Raw genomic sequence first — 21397 nt, 5'->3', positions numbered from 1 at the left:
ACGGGTGAAGGAACCCATGAATCACCGAGCTGGAGAGCCTGCGGACGGGAGCTGGTGCCGCTCCAGTGCACTCAAGGCCCTGTGCACAGGGCTGCCTCCACGTCACCTCTGTGGGCTCCAGGAGACGGGCACTCTGTAAGCCCTAGTTGCTCTGAGGAGTCTGCAGAAAAGCCACTTCTTAGCCATTCCATTCAGTGATAAACCAGCCCTCCTCCTAGCTGAGATCCCTGGACGTGAAAGGGGCAGAGAGGGAGGCCTGGGACCCAGGGCAGGGCAGGGCAGCGCACTTGGCAGGCCTCGAGGTGGGAAGGCCCAGGCTGGCAAGGCAGCTGGCAGGTGCAGCCTGAGATCTAGCTTTGGCATCTGCTCATGGCAGGTCTCCACCTCCCCAGCCTATGTGTGCCCCTCAGCTGGGAGATGCGAGGCTGGACTACAAGTTCTCGAGGGCCTGAGCCCTTCTGACTGACAAGGACAGCTCTGCCTCTGTGGTTCCCTCCCACAGCTCTGCTCTCCTCTGAAGAAGGCCAGAGAACCCTCTTCCTGGACTTGTCAGAAAGAGGTAAAGGGCACAGGCCATGGCAACCTGTGCTGGGCCTTACGGCTCACTGCACTGAAGCTGAAAGAATGCATGCTGTTTCTCCTCATCCAATCTGCTCTCAGAAGCCTCCAGAAGGTCACAATTGGAAGGATCTGCAGACCCTGCTGAGGGAGCTGGGTGCAGAGCAGCCAGGCAGGGAGGCCCGGGCTCCAGTGCTGTAAGCCTTGCTGCTCCCCACCCAGCCTCAGGGCTGGCACAGATTGCACCGTCTAAATGAACCAATGAATTAATCCACAGTATTGTGCTCACAGGACCTCTCTCAGAGCTGTTCGGAAGGACAACCGCCATTTTCCCAAAATGAGCAACTCCATAATCCAAAATTTACATGACCTCCCATCAAGGGATGATAAGCTAGGATCCCAGCTATACCAGGCTTGACCCATTTCTTATTGTAGTGCCCAAGGCTCCTGAGGAGGGGCTCCTGACTGCCGGCACCTACGATCAGGTCGGCCCTGGAAGCCTGCCTGCCTCCCTTTGGCACTCTCTCATGTGAAGGACATGAGGCAGGATGGGAAGAGGAAGGACAGGGAGGCCACAGCCCAAGGTGGCTAACACTGATGCACAGGTACATACGAATTCCATCCCTCCCAAAGTTCATCCACCCAGATTATCATAAGGACTCAAGTTTAGCACTGTCCTTCCCACTTTACTCAAAACAGTGGAAGGCTACCATGTGTACGGGTGCCTTCTATGCATTAAGAAGCCGGTCAGTGTGTTATTTATACATTAGCTCCTTTAACACCCAGGTTAAGGGAACCCTGCAAGGTACGAAGTTTGTCCCCATTTCAGTGATGAGGAAACAAGCTGATAGTGGTAGATACCGCCTGCCCAGTGTCCCACAGCTGGCAAGCAGCAAGGCCGGCTCTTCGAACTCCAGTTTACAACCGTGGATCACATCACCCAGAAGTGTCATGAATCACTGGCCTGAAGCTGGCAGAAGAGGACGTGAGCACAGGCCTGATCTCGTGCCTCCTCCTACCTGCTTGTGTCCCTACAGGAAACTAAAGGGCATGAGGGACCCCTGCGAAGGGGGCAGGGCAGAAGGATGGGGGGTGATCCAACTTGAAGTTCTGGCCTCCTTTCAACCAAGCTGCCAGTTCCTACATCCCTGGCCCTTGGCTTCTGTCCCATTCAGCTTGCCCCTGGGAAAGTAAATAAAAGTTTGTCACCCTGACAGCACAATAATGAGAGGAAACCAGGGCCTGGAGTAGGAACAGACAGGGCACACAATGTCCCACACAGCAGGGCCGCCAGGCAGCGGCTGCCTCCACCCAGAGCACAGTCACTTCCCTCCTGTGCTCCAGGCTCAACCTGCTGCCCTTTAAAGTCAGGCACTCAGGCCATGGCAAGGACCTGAGAGAGTGCAGGATGTCTTTCTGGAAAGTCTACCTAAATGCGACTCCTGGGTTGTTGCTAGGCAACCAAATGACAGTGGGACAGGTGCCCCTCAATCCCAACCACCTGCCTCTGTTTATCTGGATGCAGTTCAGCCATCACCTCTGATAAAAAGATGCAGGGGTATGTTGGTTGGCAATTCAATTCCAACCTTGACTCATTTCAAAGCAGTGAAGGCCTATTTGGCCAAGTAACAGGGAGATGGGGTCTCAGGGTAGAGAAGTGGGCCCGGGTCTGGACCAGCTCTCTCTCCAGCAATGCCAGCACCCCCACTTCCCCTGGCCTCCCTCAATCTCAGGCCAGGAAGGTCAAGACAGGTGCCTGGCCCACGAGTTACCAGCAGAAACTGGCAAAGAAGGATGTGAAGCTATCCTGTCTGCTTCCGGCCTGGTGTTTAGGAAGTCAGCTCGGAGACTATGTGAAGAAGAGGCCAACCATCCCCTGGTCTCCCATCCCAGCTAAATGCAGACTGTCACATCAAGCCTGCCCCTGTTTTTTCACTTGACCTGGAAATGCTGCTGTGACACCAAAGCCCTGAGGAGCATGAGACCACGGTAGTGTCAGGCTCACTTCTACAAACACATGACACGGGCCAGAAGCCCAACCAGTCGAAGGAGCATCAGCCAAGAGCATGTCATCCGTGCTCAGGACACCTCGCCTGCAGTGGGCCTGGGAGACAGAGCCCACACTCACCTGTTAAAGAGGTTATTGCGGCGAACCATCCGCAGAAAGCCAGTGGGGTCAGTAACCGAGTTGAGCTTGTTGTTCATCTCTTCAAACTGCTGGTCCATGATGTCTCCAGCTTCACTCTCCGTCTCGCTGCTGGCACAGGCCCTGGGGGAAAATTGCAGAGAAAGACAGTCAGAGAAAGGGAGTGCTGAGCGATCAAAGTCTGCTCTGAGGTTCTGTGCCATTCTTCTGCCCAACAAACCCCTGGTCCTGAGTGCCTCCTGAAGCCGGCATCACCCCGCATCCTCCTCAGTGTCCCCACGCCCCTCATCCGTCTGTTGTCCAGTGCTTCTCAAAAGGCACTCTGCTTGGTTGTTTCTGGCTGTCACCCTCACTCGGCTGCGCACTCCCTACCGGGAGGAGCGGTGCCTGAACCAGCATTGCACACCCTGCGTCTAGCATATGCCTGACACGCACTATGTGTTCAACACTTTTCTGCCAAAATTACGGCACATTTGCTGTGTCTGTGGTGGGCTGCCTGGGCGCCCTTCCAGAGTAGAGCTCAGGTGAGTGTGGCTTGTGGCAATCCTCCTAGCATGAATTCCAGTCCATTCTACTCCAGAAACAGTAACTAAGTACCTATCATGTGCTAGGCACCATGCTAGGCCTCAGGGAAACAGAGCCCAAAAAGGCATTGTCCAGACGAGAAGATAGACATGCATACAAGTGGCTGCGATGCCAGGCAGAGTGGTCCCGTGTTTGAAATGCAGGCTTGCGAAATGTTGCTGATTGGAGCCCATTTTCCAAGCTCAGCATGAGGATGGTACAATTTTTGAATTAATAAATTCACATTTCCCCCATGACAGACTATAATAGAATATCTCACAATGGGTTTTAAATAAACAGAAATACCCAGGAGTGCCTTGATTCATCGGCATGATTAAAATGACAAAGGCTTATTAAACGTAAAAGCCGTGCACTGTGGCCTGATGAGACCAAGACAGACACAACAGACGCAAACGCATCCGAGGGAGCGCTGCCCGCCTGCGGCCGTCCTCCTCCCAGTGCTCACCACACCGCACCATCTCATCTCGGCAAAAGCAGAGCTCTCAACCAAGCCTCCACCTCCCTTCGGCATGATGATCACATTCAGACTTTGTGGAAGGCCACGTGACATCTAGTCCACAGATAACGCCCAGCCCGTATGACAACTTTGTTCACAGTTTCCTGCTGACTAAGGACCAGTGTGGAAGAGTGGAGAGCACCAGGGCATTGGAGGCAGAAGACAGACTCACGGAGGCACAGGCCTTTCGCACGCTGGGTGAGAAGTGGGATCTGGAAAGGGAGACTTCCTGTGGCCCGGAGGGACAGCTCGGTGTATTGAGATTTGGGTTTAAGGTGAACACGACCTGCTTCAAACATCAGGATTTCATAACGGAGAAGGGTAATGACTCCCTCACTGGGTTGTTATGGAGCCAAATGAGACACAGCTTGTGAGGCTGCCTGGTACCGGCATGATCTGTGTGAACGTCAACTCTAGTGTGATGGTAAGTTTTATGTGTCAACTTGACTGGGCGCTGGGGTGCCCAGACATTTGGTCAAATATTATTCTGGGTGTGTCTGTGTGGGTGTTTCTGGATGAGATTTACATGTGAATCAATAGACTGGGGAAAGCAAACTGCCCTCCCCAGTGTGGATGGGCCCCATCCAATCCACTGAGGACCTGAGTAGAACAAAAAGGCAGAGTGAGAGAGAATCCTCTCCCTGCCTGACTGTCTTCAACCCGGGATATCAGTCTCCTGCCTTCAGACTTAGACTTGGACTGAAACTTACACCCTCTCCCCATCAGTTCCCCTAGGTCTCCAGCTTGCTGACTGCCGATTTTAGGACTTTTCAGCCTCCGTAACTATGTGAGCTGATTCCTTATAATAAATCTGTGTGTGTGTGTGTGTATCCTATTGGTTCTGTTTCTCTGGAGAACCCAGACTGACACATTTGATAATTAAACACCAGAGTCTTGATTCAGCCATGTTCCTTGTCACAGGTCACAAAAAGGCCCAGCCACTGGGAAAGGTTCCCAAGAGCTGAAGCCCTAGAAAAGTGTTGAGAGTGGAGCAGTCTTCAGGGATAGCACAGAGGTACAAATTCTGGGACAGCTACTTGCCTTCACCCCAGAACCACACTGACGGCTGATAAAGGCCATTAGCCTGCTCTTCTTTCTGGCCCACACAATCCGGACATGGTCCTACAAACCCAGCACAGTGCTTGGCATGCAGGAGGCGTGCAGTGAGGAACTGCCGAATGAATGACTGACTTACGCTGGAGAGCATTTTACAACATGCAAAGTAATTTCACACGGATTTAATTTTATATGTACAACAACCCTGTGAGCTGGCTCTTCTCATGTCCATCCTATTTCCAAGGAGGCAGGTTCAGAGAAGCTGAGGAATTTGGCCAAGGAGCACTAGGTGGTACTGCCAGGACTGATGCCAGCCTGGGTCTTTGGCACTGACTTCCCCACCCCTCCCCCTCTAAGGCCGTAAGCTTCTCACACATTCCAAGCCTCTCTCTGCTGGGGTTTGACTAGGGAGGGAGTGGGTGAATAGAGGAAGCAAGAGAAACCAGGAAATTTCCCAGCACCTAAACAAATCAGCATGGCTTCCATTCTGCTGGAAAGCAGGGAATGAGGTTTTATTCTCACTGCCCCACCAGTCTCAGCTGAACAGGCGAGAAGCTGAAGGCCTGAAACGCTCCCTTGGGAGCTGAGAGCCCTTCACAGAGACCCTGGTAAATATCACTCAACAAGCTCCTCTGTCCAGGGACACATTTATCATCTGAATGTGACTGCCTGCTTGGAGCTGAGAAATCTGCTTGTCATTCAGCGCTTTGCAAAGGGGAGAAGAATTGGCTGGAACCAGTATCGGCCTCCATTATCTTGCAGTTCCACTCTTGCTGTCGGACGCTGACTGAGCCCTCAGAATCTCATGCTTAATGGGGTTGTTTCCTATTTCCTGACCCTTCAAAGTATTAACACTGAAGGGAAAAACAAACAGGCGATGTCACAGATAAGGAAATCTCCTATTTACAAAACAAACCTCATCCATGTAGCAGGGCCCAACAATGCCTTGCCACTGGTGGTCCTCAAATCACAGCCACCTCGCCCTATTTCCCTGAGAGACTTTCTAGAGATGGCACATCACCTAGGCTGATCACCTCAGGCCCTCACTCCATTCACTTCCCCTCAACAGTGATTGCTGAGTGGGACCTGTATGCAAGAGCTGCAGAGGCTGAACAGAAGGAGTCACACACTTACCATCTAGCATGACTAGCGATTACTGGCTAAGGTAGATGAAGAAGGAGCAGAAGGAGGGCACCAGCCTATAACCAAGACAGGGAGGGCACGCAAGTTTTCCTGGAATCAGCTGCATCTGAGAGGCATTCTGAATGACACAACATTGACAGGTAGGCACTTGCGGGGATGGGTGCTTCAAGGCAGATGGAATGGTATGAGCACGATGTGGAGACAAGACAGTGTGGGGACTATTTAGGGCCAAGGGAATAGCTCAGTTGAGCTGGAGAAGAGGGTGAGAGTGGAAGAGAAGGAGGAGGTGATGGTGGAGGGTCTTGAACTTGGAGGGCAGTTGAGAGCTGTCAGTTCAGGGTCTGACAGAAAGTTCTACCAAACATTTAAAGAAGAAATAATACTAACTCTACACAATCTCTCCCAGGAACTAGAAGAAAGAACACTTCTAACTCATTTAATGGGGGCCTATGTTACCCTGAGACAAAAGCAGGCAAAGACAACATGGGGAAAAAACCCTTACAGACCAATACTCCACAGAGCAAATGAAAACAGACATAAAAATCATCAATAAAGTATTACCAAATAGAATTCAGCAACATATAAAAAGGATTATATGCCAAGTCAAAGGCAGGTAGGGTTATTATAGGAATGTAAGGCTTGTTCAATATTTGAAAAATCAATCAATATACTCTACCACATCAATGGACTAAAGAAAAAGATACATATTTATATTAATTGATGCAGAGAAGTATTTGACAAAATCCAATTCATGACAAAAACTTGCAAACTGGGAATATAAAAGAGAACTTCATCAACCTGATTAAGAGCAGCTACAACATGTCTATGGCTAATATCATACTTAATGATGAAAGACTGAATGCTTACCTTGGGAACAAGGTAAGTATGTCAGCTCACACTATTCATATTCAACACAGTACTGGAAGTCTTAGCCAGTGCAAAAAGGCAAGAGAAGAAAATAAAAGGTATACAGATTAGAAAGGAAGAAAAGAAACTGCATATTCACAGGAGACACGATTGTCTATGTAGAAAATGCCAAGGAATATACAAAATTTTACAAGGTTTCAGGATACAAGATCAATGCACAGAAAGTCAATATTTCTATATACTAGCAACAAACAATTGCAAACTGAAATTTTAAAAATGACTCCATTCATAATTGCTCTAAAAATGAAATACTTAGACATAAATCTAAAAAAACATGTATAGGATCTGTATGCTGAAAACTACAAATGCTGATGAAAGAATCAAAGGAGATTTAAATAAATGGAGAGACATACCATGTTCATGGATTTTAAGACTCAACATAATCAAGATAGCACTTTTTCCCAAATTGATGTATAAGTTTAACATAATTCCAATCAAAATCTCAAGACATTTTTGTAGCTATAGAGAAGCTGATTCTAAAATTTATATGAAAAGGTAAATGAACTAGAGCAGGTAAAACAATTTAGAAGAAGCAGGATAAAGTTGGAGGAATGACACTGCCAGATTTTAAGACTAACTATAAAGCTACAGTAACAAAGATAGTGCAGTATTGGGAAAGGGATAGACACACAGATCACTGGAGTAGAATAGAGTCCCAAAATAGACCTACCTGAATCTGGCCAATCAACTTTTGACAAAGGTACAAAGATAATTTAATAGAGGAAGGATTGTCTTTTCAGTAAATGGCTTGGGAACAACTGGACATCCACACGCAAAAAAATGAACCTTGAACTAAACCTCACACCTTACACAAAAATTAACTCAAAATCAATCTCAGATCTAAATATAAAAATGCAAAGAAATGTATAAAACTTGTAGGAGAAAATTTTTCTGATCTTGAATTACTTATAGATTTCTTAAGACATTTCACCAAAAACACAGTCCATAAAGACATAACTGATAAAACTGATGTCATAAAAATTAAGAACTTATACTCTGTGAAAGACACTGTTGAGAAAAGAAAAAGACAAGCTATAGACTGAGAGGAAATATTTGCAAACCATGTACCTGCCAGTGAACTTGTATCCAGAATATATAAAGAACTTTCAAACTCAACTATAAGAAAACATACAATTCAATTTTAAAAATGGGCAAAAGACTTAAACAGTCACTTCATCCAAGAGAATATAAGAACGGCAAATAAGCACATGAAGAAATGTTCAATGTCATTAGCCACTAGAGAAATGCAAACCAAAACCATGACAAGATACCATTATACATCTATCTGAATGGCTCAAATTTTAAAACGCTACCAATATCAGGTGCTGGCGACACAGATCAACTAGAACTCGTATTTATACACAGCTGGTGAGGATGCAAAATGGTACAGTAACTCTGGAGAATACTTGGCAGTTTCTCATAAGGTGAAATATATATTTCCCATATGACCCAGGAATTCCACTTCTGAAGAAATAAATTCATTTACCCTAAAGAAATGAAAATTTGTGTTACATAAAACCTACCAATGAATGTTTACGGCAATTGTAGTCATAACTGCCCAAACTGGAACCCACCCAAAGGTCCTTCAGCGAGTGAAGGGATAAGCAAACTGTGGTACATCCACACACTGGAATACTCGGAAAAAGAGGAATGAGGGGCTGGCCCAGTGCCTGAGTGGTTAAGGTCCCACGCTCTGCTTCAGCGGCTCAGGGTTTCGCTGGTTCGGATCCCGGGCACAGACCTAGCACCACTCATCCAGCCACACTGAGGTGGGGTCCCACATAGCAGAACTGGAAAAAAGGACGTATAACTAGAATATGCACTACGTACTGGGGGGCTTTGGGGAGGAGAAAAAAAAAGATTGGCAACAGATGTTAGCTCAGGGCCAATCTCTCTAAAAAAAAAAGAAGAGGAATGAACCATCGATACAGTTAACAACTTCAAAGACTCAAAAACTTTAGAATGAGTGAAAGAAGCCAGTGGTAAAAGGTTATGTACTGTATGATTCTATTTATATGACATTCTCAAAAAGACAAGACTAGAGTGACAGAGAACTGATTAGTGATTGCCAGGTTAGGTGTAGAGGGAGGTATAGGGAATAACTATAAGAAGATGGAGTTAGCTGGGGTGACAGAACTGTCCTGTATCCTGATTGCGGTGGTGGTCACACAACTCTATACATGTATTAAAATTCATAGACCTGTACACCAAAAGAATAAATTTCACTGTGTGCCAGTTAGCCATTTATTGCCTCTGTGCTCCAAATTCATCCTTCATTGCCTGCCCTAACATAATGGATTAAGCCCTTTAAATATTTTTCCTATGCCAGCTGGCACAGTTTGAGCTTTGTCAGTAGAGAGCACTGGAGAGACATGCAAGAGCAAGGGTCTTTGCCTTCCTGGCTCTCGTGTCCGTTGTTTCACAGGCTCCTGAAGCACAGAGAGCTTCCCCAGCACCTAGCTTCTGCTGCGTGGGTAGCTTCTCCGGCATCCAGCTCCTGCAGTGGAAGCAGCTTCTCGAGCATCTGGCTCTTGCACCATGAGAGGTTTCTCCAGTGTCCAGCTCCTGCAGCGACATGGCTTGCCCAGTACCCAGTTCCTGCAGCTTGGGTAGTTTCTCCACAACCCCACTTTTGCAGTACATGGCAGCCAGCAGCCCCCAGTGGACATTAATTTCCCTTGGTGACCACTCATTGGGTGGTTCTGCAGTGGACGGAGACACCTCCATGTGAATAGCTTTCCAAAGCACCCTGGAGAGCAGTGGGTGGGTTTCCAGCAAGTTCCACCAGTGTGGTATCACAGTAACTTCTCTGCCACTGAGTGAGCCATGGAAGTGCCTTCTCCAACAAGGTCCAGATCTCAGCCCTCGGTGGGGGGTGCGGGGGGCCCCTCTTCCTTGGGCACTCTATCTCAATCCTCAGAGGTACTGACTGCTCCTTATATCTTCTATTCCTGTAGTCGTTAGAATACTTTTACTAGCCAATCTCTTTTTACTCTAATGTCTGCTATAATTAACAATTCTTTATCTTAAAACTATCCCTGCTCAACTTATTGTGTGGTTTCTTGTTCCTGCTTTAACCCTGATACATACCGTAAGTTAACTTAAAAAAATAAAATAAATCCTCCTGTTACCAAATCCCGAGAGGGATTCAGAAGAGTAAGATAAACTTGGTGCTACTCATTCATTTATCTGGCCATCAGGCCGACCAGCCTCAAAAACATTCATTGTGCAACCAGTGTGTGCCAGGCCCTCAGCTGGGGCTGGGATCACTCCGAATGAAGACAGCCTCTGCCCTCGAGAAGCTCAGAGAAGATGCAGACTAATCCCTGCAACACACACACACAATTACTACACAGTGGTGTGTCTATGTGTGTATAGAGAGAGACTGAACCACCAGCGGGGGTGGAAGAGAGAGAACAAAAGATAGAAAGAAAGAGAGAAACTGCCTATGAACTGCCCATGAAAGAAAAACCTGCCAGTGGTTGTGCAGAAAGAGCCCCTGGGGCACTTGGACGCATGCCTGATTCTGGCCACTCTTCTGATGGCCATGATCTGAAACAGAAGGAACAGCAGAAAAGTGGTGGCTTTGAAGACAAAACTAGTAGTCACGGTTCAGTAGTTACATTTCAACAAAGGCGACACCAGAAGGCCTCAAGGGAGAGAAGGGGTGTGAGCTGGGTGGCAAAGTAGGAGGAGCAGAGAAGGAGGGCACTGACCCACTCAGCTGCCCAGCACTGGCAAGGTGGCGATGCACCAAATGCCTCTCTTTTCTCCGCATTCTGCTCACGTTCCAGTCCTACTGACCCAGTTTTGGACCCTTGGCCTGCCTACCTGTGCTGCCTTCTGGGCCTGATTACTACACTCTATTCTCTATCTCCCCTTCCCTGTGCTTCTTGAGGCCTAAGGATTCTAGCTCGACTTGCCTCCTGGCCCTTTCTACTCCTGGACCCTGGCAGGGGGGCCAAGGGTAGTGATGTCTCTGTTCTTGCTCCAGGCCCCTGACTTGGCACTTGCCCACCAGTCAGAATCCTGGCTGGACTCCACTCCAGCCTCCTGCATGGAGTTGCGTGAAAGGTTGAGGTTTAGATCATCTCAGTCACAGAGAACAGTGAGGGCCAAAGGTTAAAGTCAGTACAAGCTGATCTAAGTGCAGGACGGTGGCATGGGTCCTGGTGAGGGGCTGAGAGGGCAGCTGGAGAGTCCAGCAGGTGGGCAGTAGCTTCATGGTGCCCAGCTGCCCTGCCAGCATCTGCTCCTGGAACCCTGCAAGAAGCCCAGCCCTGTGTGCTCTGGGGAATATAAATCATGCCGTCACCAGAGGCAGGCTCCAAAATGCTGTTCACACGCAGCATTCCCTGGAGAGATAGAAATGGCCCATGAATCAAGCGCCACGGAGTCGTGCCAGAGCTCATCCTGTTCTCAGAGACAGGGCTTGGCAAGAGGCTGCAGAGAAGATTCTCATTTGTAAGCGTGGCCTCTTGATTTCTCCAAGTACACACTCTCCATCATCCCTCTGACAGCTGCCACTGAAGCTCCACACAGGCACACTTTTATTTACGTCTCAACATCCCTTTGCTAACTCATTCTTTCTTCATTCCCTCACCCCCATCTCGAGGCTTCTTTTGCACTGATAACCAGTTACTTGCAACTCTGAAGCTAGAAACAATGGGTGAAAAGCCTCATCTTCAGTTTCTGATGCACAGGGTGATGAGGTAGCTCCTACACCATTAGCCCCACACCCGAAGGAATCATATCAAAGGCAGGAAAATGTTCCTTCTTTCAAAGCAAAGACCTCTTTATAATTGACGAAAATTGAGGAAGCAAGAGTTAGTTTATTTGCTGCCACTGCATATAGTCATTTTGGGCTTCCTGATTACGAGAGACCAGGCCTGACTGCCTCAGCGCCCCATGTTAGGATTCCAGAGCCAGGCAGCAGAGAATGTCTTGGAGATATGAAAAGATGCACAGATGACAAGCACCACGGGCATTTTCTGGGCTTTGCATGGCCAGTCTGCCAACAGCTGAAAAGACCCAATTATCCCAGAAGCCACTTAGCAAGAGTCCCAGAAACTCAAGACATGGGACTTTGGGAACTCAAGATTTCTGAGGAGACGTTTGAAATTTTCCCATGCGAATTACTTGCTAGTCCCTGTCTGGTGGGGTTTTTTTTTTTTTTTGAGAAAGATTAGCCCTGAGCTAACATCTGCCACCAACCCTCCTCTTTTTGCTGAGGAAGACTCGCCCTGAGCTGACATCCCTGCCCACGTTCCTCTACTTTATATGTGGGATGCCTACCACAGCATGGCTTGCCAAGCGGTGCCATGTCCGCAGCCGGGATCTACCCCGGTGGACCCCGGGCCACCAAAGCGGAAGGTGCAAACTTAACCGCTGCGCCACCGGGCCGGCCCCACCTGTCTGTTTTTTCATAGTGATTATACGTAAATCTAAAATGAAAAGAGCCTGGGGCTTACTTTTAGGAATAGCAAGGAAAGGGGGAGCTGGGGAAAAAGTATCCGAGTCCATGGGTTGTCTCACATAGGAGAAGAACCTAAGAAACAGAGATGCTGATGTGAGGTTTGAAAGCAGGAAAACAGGCTATATCTTCAGGACAGGAGGAGATGCTGGTGGAATAGACAGCTTTGGGGCATCTGCTCTGATCATAAAGATTCTACTTTTAGAAATTGCCTCCCTGATCCACAGGGGTGAGTTCCCAGTGCCAAGTTTATACCTGGTGACTCCCACCACTGATTGGAGCAGAGGTGGACATCTGCCCTAAGCTGCGCCAATCAGATTTCTTTCCCCAAAACTGGTGCTGGAATTGAGGGAGAGCTGGGGGTGACCTCTGTAGACCGCAGGCTGTGTGTGAGCACAGGAGCTGCTGAAGGGACCTCTTTTCCCGCTCTGGGACTAGGACCAGAAAGCATTTTGCACCTCCAATTTGCAAACTGGAGGTCTGCAGTAGGAGGTGTAAACCGGAGCAGCTGGGCAGTGATGAGAACCAGACTGGCCTGTGGAACCCAGAGGCTCCTTGCAGTTTTCCTTTTCCACTCCAAGTTTGCTCTTGGATCTCGTGGGACTCCTTGTCCCCGTAACCTTATTACAAAACCCCCTCTTTGGTTTAAGCAAACTTTTGAGAGGAGGAGATGGAGGGGAGGGCTGAGAGGTATCCTCGGAGACCTGTGAGGCCTTACTGCAGAGAGTCAGTGCCACAGCTGCCCGAGTTGCTCTGGCATCATTCAAACTTGTGGGCACACAGGAGAGTAGGCCAGCAAGACTCAGAGGGTAGGAAGAGTGTGAGCTGCACAGCACAGAAAGAGGTACTCGAATCAACCCTGAGGACGGGGACAATGTGAAGGCTGTTCTTAGGAAATTCCTCCCAGTGAGGCCACTCATATCACAGTCCAGACTTCACGACCAGAGGGAGTGTGGCACAGCAAGCGCGGACTCTGAAGTGAAAGCCACACTAGCAGTGTGGCCCCTTCAGCATTCACTGGCAGCACCACCCACGGAGTATTAGTTTCTTATCAGAAATCAACAGTCATTGTTATCCACTTGTCTCTCTAGAAATGCTTATAGTTGGATGAAACTAAATTTAATTCCTTGCTCCTGTATATCACTCTAGAAATTGCTTTTCTCTGGATCATCTCAAGATTATAATCCATGCTATTATCTAACAGTTACTATTTATAGAACAAATTTTCTGTTGCTCTGAAGACAAATGATTGCATTTGCCTTCCTGGAATACATACACACACACACACACTCAATTGATCAATCAATAAGCTCTGATATGTGCTACAGTTGTTAAACTGATAATAAAAGGCCTCTTCTGAAATGCCTGCAGATGATCATATGAATTAAAAAAAAAAAAGCCTCCCGCCTTTGGGATCCAGAACAACTGTGCAATTTTAACTCGGAAGCATTTTGTGAGTACCCTGCTTATCTCATGGCCTGGAATTATCTAGTCTGTACTTAAGTGTTAAGAGGAAGAACACAGGGTTTTTTTCCCTAGCTTTGCTCCCTTCAGTAAACACAGTGATCAAACAAATGAGACGGTTTCACTTCCGCTAGCTGAACAGCCTGTATGCACGAAGAGAGAAAGACTGTAATTGATTGGAAGGCCCCATTACTCAGACTCATTTTTGAAACCCGTGCTGAGAAAGTGTTGGCAATGGAGTTCGCCCCTGACCGCGTGGCTCCCAAACCCTCTCTACCATCGATTTGGTTTTGTCACAACAATAAAGCCCAATTCAACCCAGGTGGACGCTGTGTGTGGCAGTGGAAAGAGCCAAATTCCCGGAGTCTGAGAGACCTAGGTTTGAATCCCATCACTCCTGGTCACCACCTGTGTCCCCTGGGCAAGCAAGCCTCTCTTCTTTGTAAGCACAGTGGGGACAATTATAGGAGTGGTGAAATGATGGACGTATAGCACCCAGAGGAACCTGGTAGGCACTCAACGGACACCTCTCTTTTCCAACTCTGTGAACACACATGTGTGTGGTATGAGAATGAAATACACATACTCGCACGCCCAGATACATCCAGGAAAGAAAGTCACCCAAACTACACAGGATTGCTTTGAGCACCAAATGAGCACATAGGTGAAGCCCTTTGTAAAAGGCAGACTGAAGAGACGAAAGTTATCATTGTGTTGTTACTGTAAGCATCTAATGGAATTGTTAGCCATAGCAATATGAAGCAGCAATATGTGCTTTCCTTGGTGAAAACACCAAAAGCTAGAAAAAAGAGTATGGTGATTTAATCTTGGTTACTCTCTTTTAACTCTAGAAGTAAGATATACTTGCGGCAAATATTTAAATTGTTTCAAAAAATGGTAAGCAAGTGAAATGTAAGAGTCCCACTGTCCTCCCACCAAGCGAACATTGCTCCCACTCTGTGAATAGAGAGGCCTGTATGACAGCTGTGTGTGTGTGTGTGTGTGTGTGTGTACGTGCGCACATAGGGAATAGAATGTCAGAATGAGACCTTTTTAACTGAGGAGCCAGTACAATAAACACCAGCCACTAAAGGGACAGGTGCTCCTCCTCAGCTCTCCATGCGCAGATGCACACAGAAAATGGCCCTGAGAACCTGACCTAGGACGCTTAGTCCCCAGCCAGATCAGGGGTCTGAGAGAGACCAGAGAGGGGGGAGTGAGGAGGCTGGTGAAGAGAGTTCCTTGGAGACAGCTACCCCCATACAGTGGGTCCTCATCGCACCCTTTTGGACAAGGAATGAAGGGCACCTCTCCTACCTCAGGCCTGGTGGAGGTGTTTTCACTGGGGCACCTCTCAGAGAGCTTGGAAATCTGCACTCTGAGGTGAGAGAGAGACTGGGAGGACTGGAGCCTGACCCTTGCTGAGTGGGTTCTCACTGTCCCACCGTTGTCCCTGCTCAGATGGGGAGCGACCAGCCTGCACTGTGAGAGTTTGCTGGAGTCAGGGATGCAAGAGTGTTTCCTGTGACCAGATGTGGTCCACGGGGAGAGGAGAGCTGGCACGACTCATCTTGAGTTCTGTCCCACAAAGCCACCTGGGGAGGCCAGGGGAGGTGCACCACTGGATACCAAGGGCTGAGAAAGTGTCTCAAGGGAGCCTGCAGGAGAATGATGGAAGATCCAGCAAGCTGCAGGGCACCTCCAAAGAGCCTATGAAATGCCTACAAAAAGCAAGATTCCACTTTCACCATCTTCCAGACCCAAAGTTCCCAAAGGCACCCAGCCAAGCAAGAACAGTCCTATCTCCTTACCTGCCCTCCCTCCACCCATTGTGATAACGGCAGAGGAGGCAGGCCTGCCCCTCACCCTCAGCAGGCTTCCAGCCCAGAGCAGGCCCACGTGAGTGTAATGTTCTCTTCTCCTTGGCCATAGTGGGACAAACCCTGGCTACTGCATATGACCACATTCAGGTTCGTGGGAAGAGCAATTTAAGTAGCCTCATAATTTATTTGATAACAAAAGTCTATCCTGGGCTGTCTTCTATTCTGGTTAAGGAAATCATACTGCCTTCAGGCATGGAGGAAAGGAGGCATCTTTATCCTCCTCCTGGATTCTTTCCTAGAGTCAGGCTTCTGCTCAAAATTGAGGGGAGAACTTCCTGGCTCCTCCACTCCCCAGAATGGGGCCCTGTACTCAGAGCCACCATCCTGTGCAATAGGACTCTGGGGCAAGCAGCCACCCTTGCCTATGTGGAAGGTTTTTTTCTGCCTGGATAAATCCACGAATGACTGGGTTCCTGGTCTCTGAGAAGTGAAGGTGAGGGAGCTGAAGACTCAAAAACACACAGTCCCGAATAGAGTGTATCTTTCTTACATATCCTGCCTAGAATCTCGAACTTTCTTCCTATGAGGTGACCGAAGAAAGGGGGAATTGTTATAGAAGGGATTTTTTTTAAGCAGGCTTGGGTTTTGGGCCAGATTTCTGGAGCACTGGAGGATGCTGTGCCCTTGGAGGCTGCTCCCAAATCCATGGCACTTTCTAGAACAGGGCTTGGCTGTTCCTTTCCTCACCCTGGTTGGGGACTGTCTAAGGGCTCACGATGGCCCTGCTTCACTTCATCATGCGGCATGTGAGTGTGAATGCATGTATGCATAGTGTGAAGAGGTAAGTATGTGCATTTGTGAGGGTGGGAGTGTCAACAGTGTGCGGTAGTGAGGGCATGACATGAACGTGTGTGTAACATGCGTGTTGTGTGAGGGGTGTGAGCATGTTACTATGTGAAGTGAGCATGTCATGTGAGAGCTGTATGCGTGAGGGGTGTGTCCTACGAGGGGTATGTCATGCGAGAGTGAGTGAGGGCGTGTGCAGACAAAGCATTCTATCGGGTGAGTAGCTCTGGGCCCTTCCTGTGGGCATCTAAAATAAGGCACCCTTTCTCATTTGTAGGGCCCCCCAATTTCAAATCCAAAGGGCAACAGAGCTGAGACACGTTATTAGTAACAGCTGAAGCCAGTGACTGAGTGCCAGGGCCCTCTCGCATTAATCCTCGAGGCACGGCCAGGAGGCAGGCCAGGAGGCAGATCACGTCTTTGTTAGAAATGCTTGGAGGGGGACGCAGAGGAGTTGAGGCTCTTGTCCAAGGCCCCACGGGTATTAAGCAGCAGAACGCAGCCTCAGAGCCAGGTGAGCCTGAATTTGGGCCTGCACCTTCCCAGGCCGCCATTCTAGCCTCTCAGGCGCAGAAGCAGCCTGATCCAAGGAGATGGGTTCCAAAGGCAGTCAGGGAGGGAGGACCCCAAAGTTCACGGAGGTGATCCATTCCCGCAGTCCTCTCGGCAGCTCTCATACACTACACAGGCTTTTAAATTTCATCTGATTCCACGGTCTTGTGGAAAACACGGGCTATTATAACTTAAAATGGTCTTCAAAGATCACCATGAGGTCCACTTCCCTTGTCCACTAAAAGCCAAGAAGGTCTCTGGGAGGAACATTTGCACACGTGATGTACACGCTACGTATCATTTAGGAGCATTTACACTGGAGGGATTTGAGCGGCATGAAGGTAAAGTGTGGAGTATGGGCATACCTTTCATCAGCTGTTACAGAGAGAGACCTGCCTGAGTCAGCGTTTAAAGACTTTTGTTTCCTACAATTGCACTAATACAAGTTATATTAAAAAGCCAAATGACCCCTTTAACAAATGAAAAAGAGATGAGAGTTTTGGATAATGAGAATATTATAGCAAAGCTCCTACTGTGCCTGCTTGTAACGGGAGTCCTGCAGCTAGACCTCCACGGGGCACTGTGAGAATGCCCTCAGAGTTATTATAAATGCAACCAGCCCTAATATGTCATAATGAAAATGCATACTCTAATACAACGTGATCCCCTTAATGAGGTAAACTGAAGGGCTGTGTGGTAGTTTTATTTATAATCCTCTAAATCTAACTAAATTGCACATATTTGAAATTTCTACACAAATAATGTCACCAAGAGCTACCAAACTGACTCTATTTGGTCTAGATAAGGAGACCGCTTAACAGAGGAAGTCAAGGTGTGACTCAATGCTAGGCAAAGGCTGTGGGGAGGGGGATTATTCTTCATGTGGGGTGTGGGACCTAAAAGCTGGAGATGACTTCTAAGACCACTCCCTAGTCCCTAGATCTTTTATGAGGCCATTCAATTAAAGCACAGAAACAAGAGTGTCGGGGACTATGACTCCTATGCTCTAAGAGAGACCAGGAAAAGTCTTTCATTTCCCCTATCTCTGTGATGCTTTTGGAGAGTCACATTTGTTATTATTTAAACTGAACTCTGAGTGGAAACAGTTCCTTGTTCACTTGCAGTGTTTGTTTCCTGAGAAGATATCCAGAAACACTGGTTTTCTGAAACAAATCAAGGTAACATAGGATTTTCCTTTGTTAATATCGAGGTCTGTTACCTCTGGGGGAGAACGTGTCTCTGTTTCTCCCTCTCTCTCTCTCTCTCTCTCTCTCTCTCTCTCTCTCAGCAAAGCACATTTCCTTCTCTCTCTAATTGGATTTTCTAAAAAGATCCGTTTCCCCTTCCTATCCCAGATGCTTACGACACAGCACTGTACAAAAACCCGCTGGCTGGGGTCGTTCTTGTCTTTTTCTGCCACATTAACCCGGTAGGGGGTTTAACAGCTCGAGATTTTGAAAGGCTGTTGTCAAGTCGTGAAAGCCCCCAAATGCAACTTAAATGGTTATTAGCTGGTGGGAAACGTCTCCTGCCTTCTAATACCTCCATTTAAATAACAACAATAAAGAAAATAATAACAATAAGAGTAAACTCCATGCCTTCGCAGCCATGATTACAGCCTACCGCCCCTAGTCCACAGAGTCCACAGCTAATTTATACAGCGCCTGGGGCTGAGGATGCGGCTTTTGGCTTGCTGGGCATTCCTGATCTTGCAGCCAACCAGCAGGGGTCGCCCAAGCCATCTAGCAGCTGAATCAGAGCTTCCATGACATCGTGGATAATTCCTTTAAACAATCCAAGGCATAGACAAAAGAGCCAAGGGGGTTCCTTGCTCTATTAAAAGCCCTGAAACACATGTATTTGCCAAATGGAAAGGTGCAGAATTAATTGGAAAAGAGATGGAATTTGTACTCCTCAGCTCCCTTGGGGTTTTTATAATTAATAAATATTTGTAAAGTCTTTGATAAGTATGAAGTACCATACATGTGCTACACAAAACAAGCTTTTGCAGGCATCAGAATATACTTGTGGTACAATTCCGTATTAGATCAAAAGACACGAAAGTTAAGAACGATAGAAATGATAATAGTACCGTATAGTGGCATTCTTATCACGTGCCAGCTGTTTGTCCTATACTATTGTTTTTGTCACAATGATCCACCAAGGTAGATCTTCTTCTTCTTCTTCCCATTTCATAGGTTTTTGTTAAAAGCCCCTAAAAGCTCTGCAAGATTCAGTCATTTGCCCCAGGAAGGTCAGCGAGTAATGGGAAGGGCCCCGATTGAAACTGGGCTTTACGCCTAACTCCTCCCAGCTCCCAAACTGGTGTCCTCTCCACAGCCCTCTTGTAGAACCAGCAGAACAAAACGTATGAATTCCTCATGCCTGGGATTACCCAAAGAAAACACTACCACAGAAAAAAAGACCAGCCATTTTCAAGAATAACGAATGAAGTACAAATTGTGTGTTATAAAAAAAAAAAAATTGAGTTGGCTATGGGGCTTCTAAATAATGTCTCAAGTGTTTTTATTTCCTTATGTATATTCAATACCCTATAAAATGTCTACAGATGTGAAAATTATAGTAAATACGTTCTGCAGTCTTAATTGCTAAACGATTACAAAGTAACTAAGCAAGAGGTGGCAGGTTGCCCTGTGGCTTTATTCATCTCTTTCTGGAGAGCAGCAAAATCATAAAGTCTTCTCCGACACAACAGGTTTCTATGGTTACACAAGACGTAAATATATTATATGTCCTGTGCACAGTGAAAGGACCAGCCAGGCGCTGCGTGTGCAGCAGACCCCCAGAGGGAGAGCACTCATGTAGATGGCACTCCACAGCCAGCTAAATATTTGTTTCTAGGTTTACAGCAGGGTAGGAGCGGGAATAAAAGCTGTTGGTGCTAGAGAAACTGTCTACACAGCTTGGTGAATGTATCGGCATGTTGGTCACAAAGAAATGCAAAGAATGAAATGACTTCTGCTGCGTCAGGATGGAAAACCAGGCCTTAGTGAGGCATGTGAGGCAGAGGCTTTATTCCTCATCCCTCTGGACGCAGGACTGCCTGTCTTCTCCCACTGGGCATCTGCATACAATCTACATGGATCCAAATTATTCTGCTAGTGGTGGGTTTTTTTTTTACCTTAAAGAAGCATAACTCGATAATGGCTGCTGAGAAATCAAATAAGAAGAGTAGTTTTCATTCAAGATAGGATAGGGTTGAAGAATTGCTATCTCTGAATCCAGGATTTACTACGTGTGTCATGAGAAGCAACAAATTGTAATAACCTGCATCATTAAGACTGAGGATGGAGTACTGGAAAATCCAAATTCAAAGAGCAAGGGGAATAACAGCGTAGATTTCTCCAGAGCTACTTTCATTGCATAAATAGTGAAGCAGTGTTAAATGGAGAAATGCTGTTGCCCATTAAATGGAATCCCAAACCCTGAACTATGGTCTCTCCCTGCTTAACTCTGAAGTGTTTCACAGATTGCTTGCCCTAGACGGCACATACCCCAGGGGCCCTGGAATCCAGGAAAGTAGTTACTGAGGCAGCTACATTTCTTTTTTCCTTTTCAATGATTAGAGAAAAGAAAAGAAAGAACAGTTTAAGAATTACTAAGAAAGAAAAAAGCAAACTCTTCTGAAGAGACAGCTTTTACCCAAAGAAAGTGCTCATTGGTATCACTGGGAGCAAAACGTAAAGCCTACTAGGAGATGGCCCTATGGCATACTGGTTAAGGTCGGCACATTCTGCTTCGGCAGCCTGGGTTTGCAGGTTTGGATCCCAGGCATAGACCTACACCACTCATGAGCCATGCAGTGGCAGCAACCCACATATAAAGTGGAGGAAGACTGGCACAGATGTTAGCTCAGGACCAATCCTCCTCAGCAAAAAAAAAGAAAAAAAGAAAAAAAAGTAGAAGTAAAGCCTGCTGATGGACATTTTCGCTTTTAAGGTTTTTAGAATGCATTAAACAATTCTTCTTTTAAATGTAAATGCATCCTGATGCTTGTTAGCCAAGGGAAGGCTTCAACAAACCCCTAGTACATTTACTGAGTCAAAAGGGATGATCTGGTTTAGGAAAATAGTATAGGGACCACTTTAGGGGAAGAAGGGGCACATATGCTGGGTATCTGGCCCTCCAGGAATGTAAGCAAGGAGACTGGCTTCCTCAGCTGTCTTCCAGGATCCATACATGTGGTGGAAGCAGGAATGGAGAGGGAATGATGAGCCGGACCAAAGGGAAGGCTATGGTGATCCCAGGATGGTCCCGCACATAGCAGACTGCCTGCTGAAATGAGGCCTCCTAATGAGTAGCTTGGA

At 47.3% G+C, this 21397-nt stretch overlaps 1 protein-coding gene across 4 annotated transcripts in view; it reads right to left on the bottom strand.

The window, feature by feature from the left end:
- The window catches only part of TTC28 (tetratricopeptide repeat domain 28), a 597272-nt gene that overhangs the window by 45824 nt on the left and 530051 nt on the right, over positions 1 to 21397 (bottom strand). For all 4 annotated transcript variants that reach the window (XM_070628671.1, XM_070628672.1, XM_070628673.1 and 1 more), the window contains one exon: positions 2687 to 2827. In XM_070628671.1, the coding sequence (XP_070484772.1) occupies positions 2687 to 2827 (141 nt within the window). The remainder of the gene's footprint in view (positions 1 to 2686; positions 2828 to 21397) is intronic.

This window comes from Equus przewalskii, chromosome 7 (assembly GCF_037783145.1).
Source record: "Equus przewalskii isolate Varuska chromosome 7, EquPr2, whole genome shotgun sequence".
Classification (NCBI taxonomy): Eukaryota; Metazoa; Chordata; class Mammalia; order Perissodactyla; family Equidae; genus Equus; species Equus przewalskii.
The sequence above is the reverse complement of the archived record's forward strand: the minus strand, read 5'-3'. Positions and strand labels throughout refer to the sequence as shown.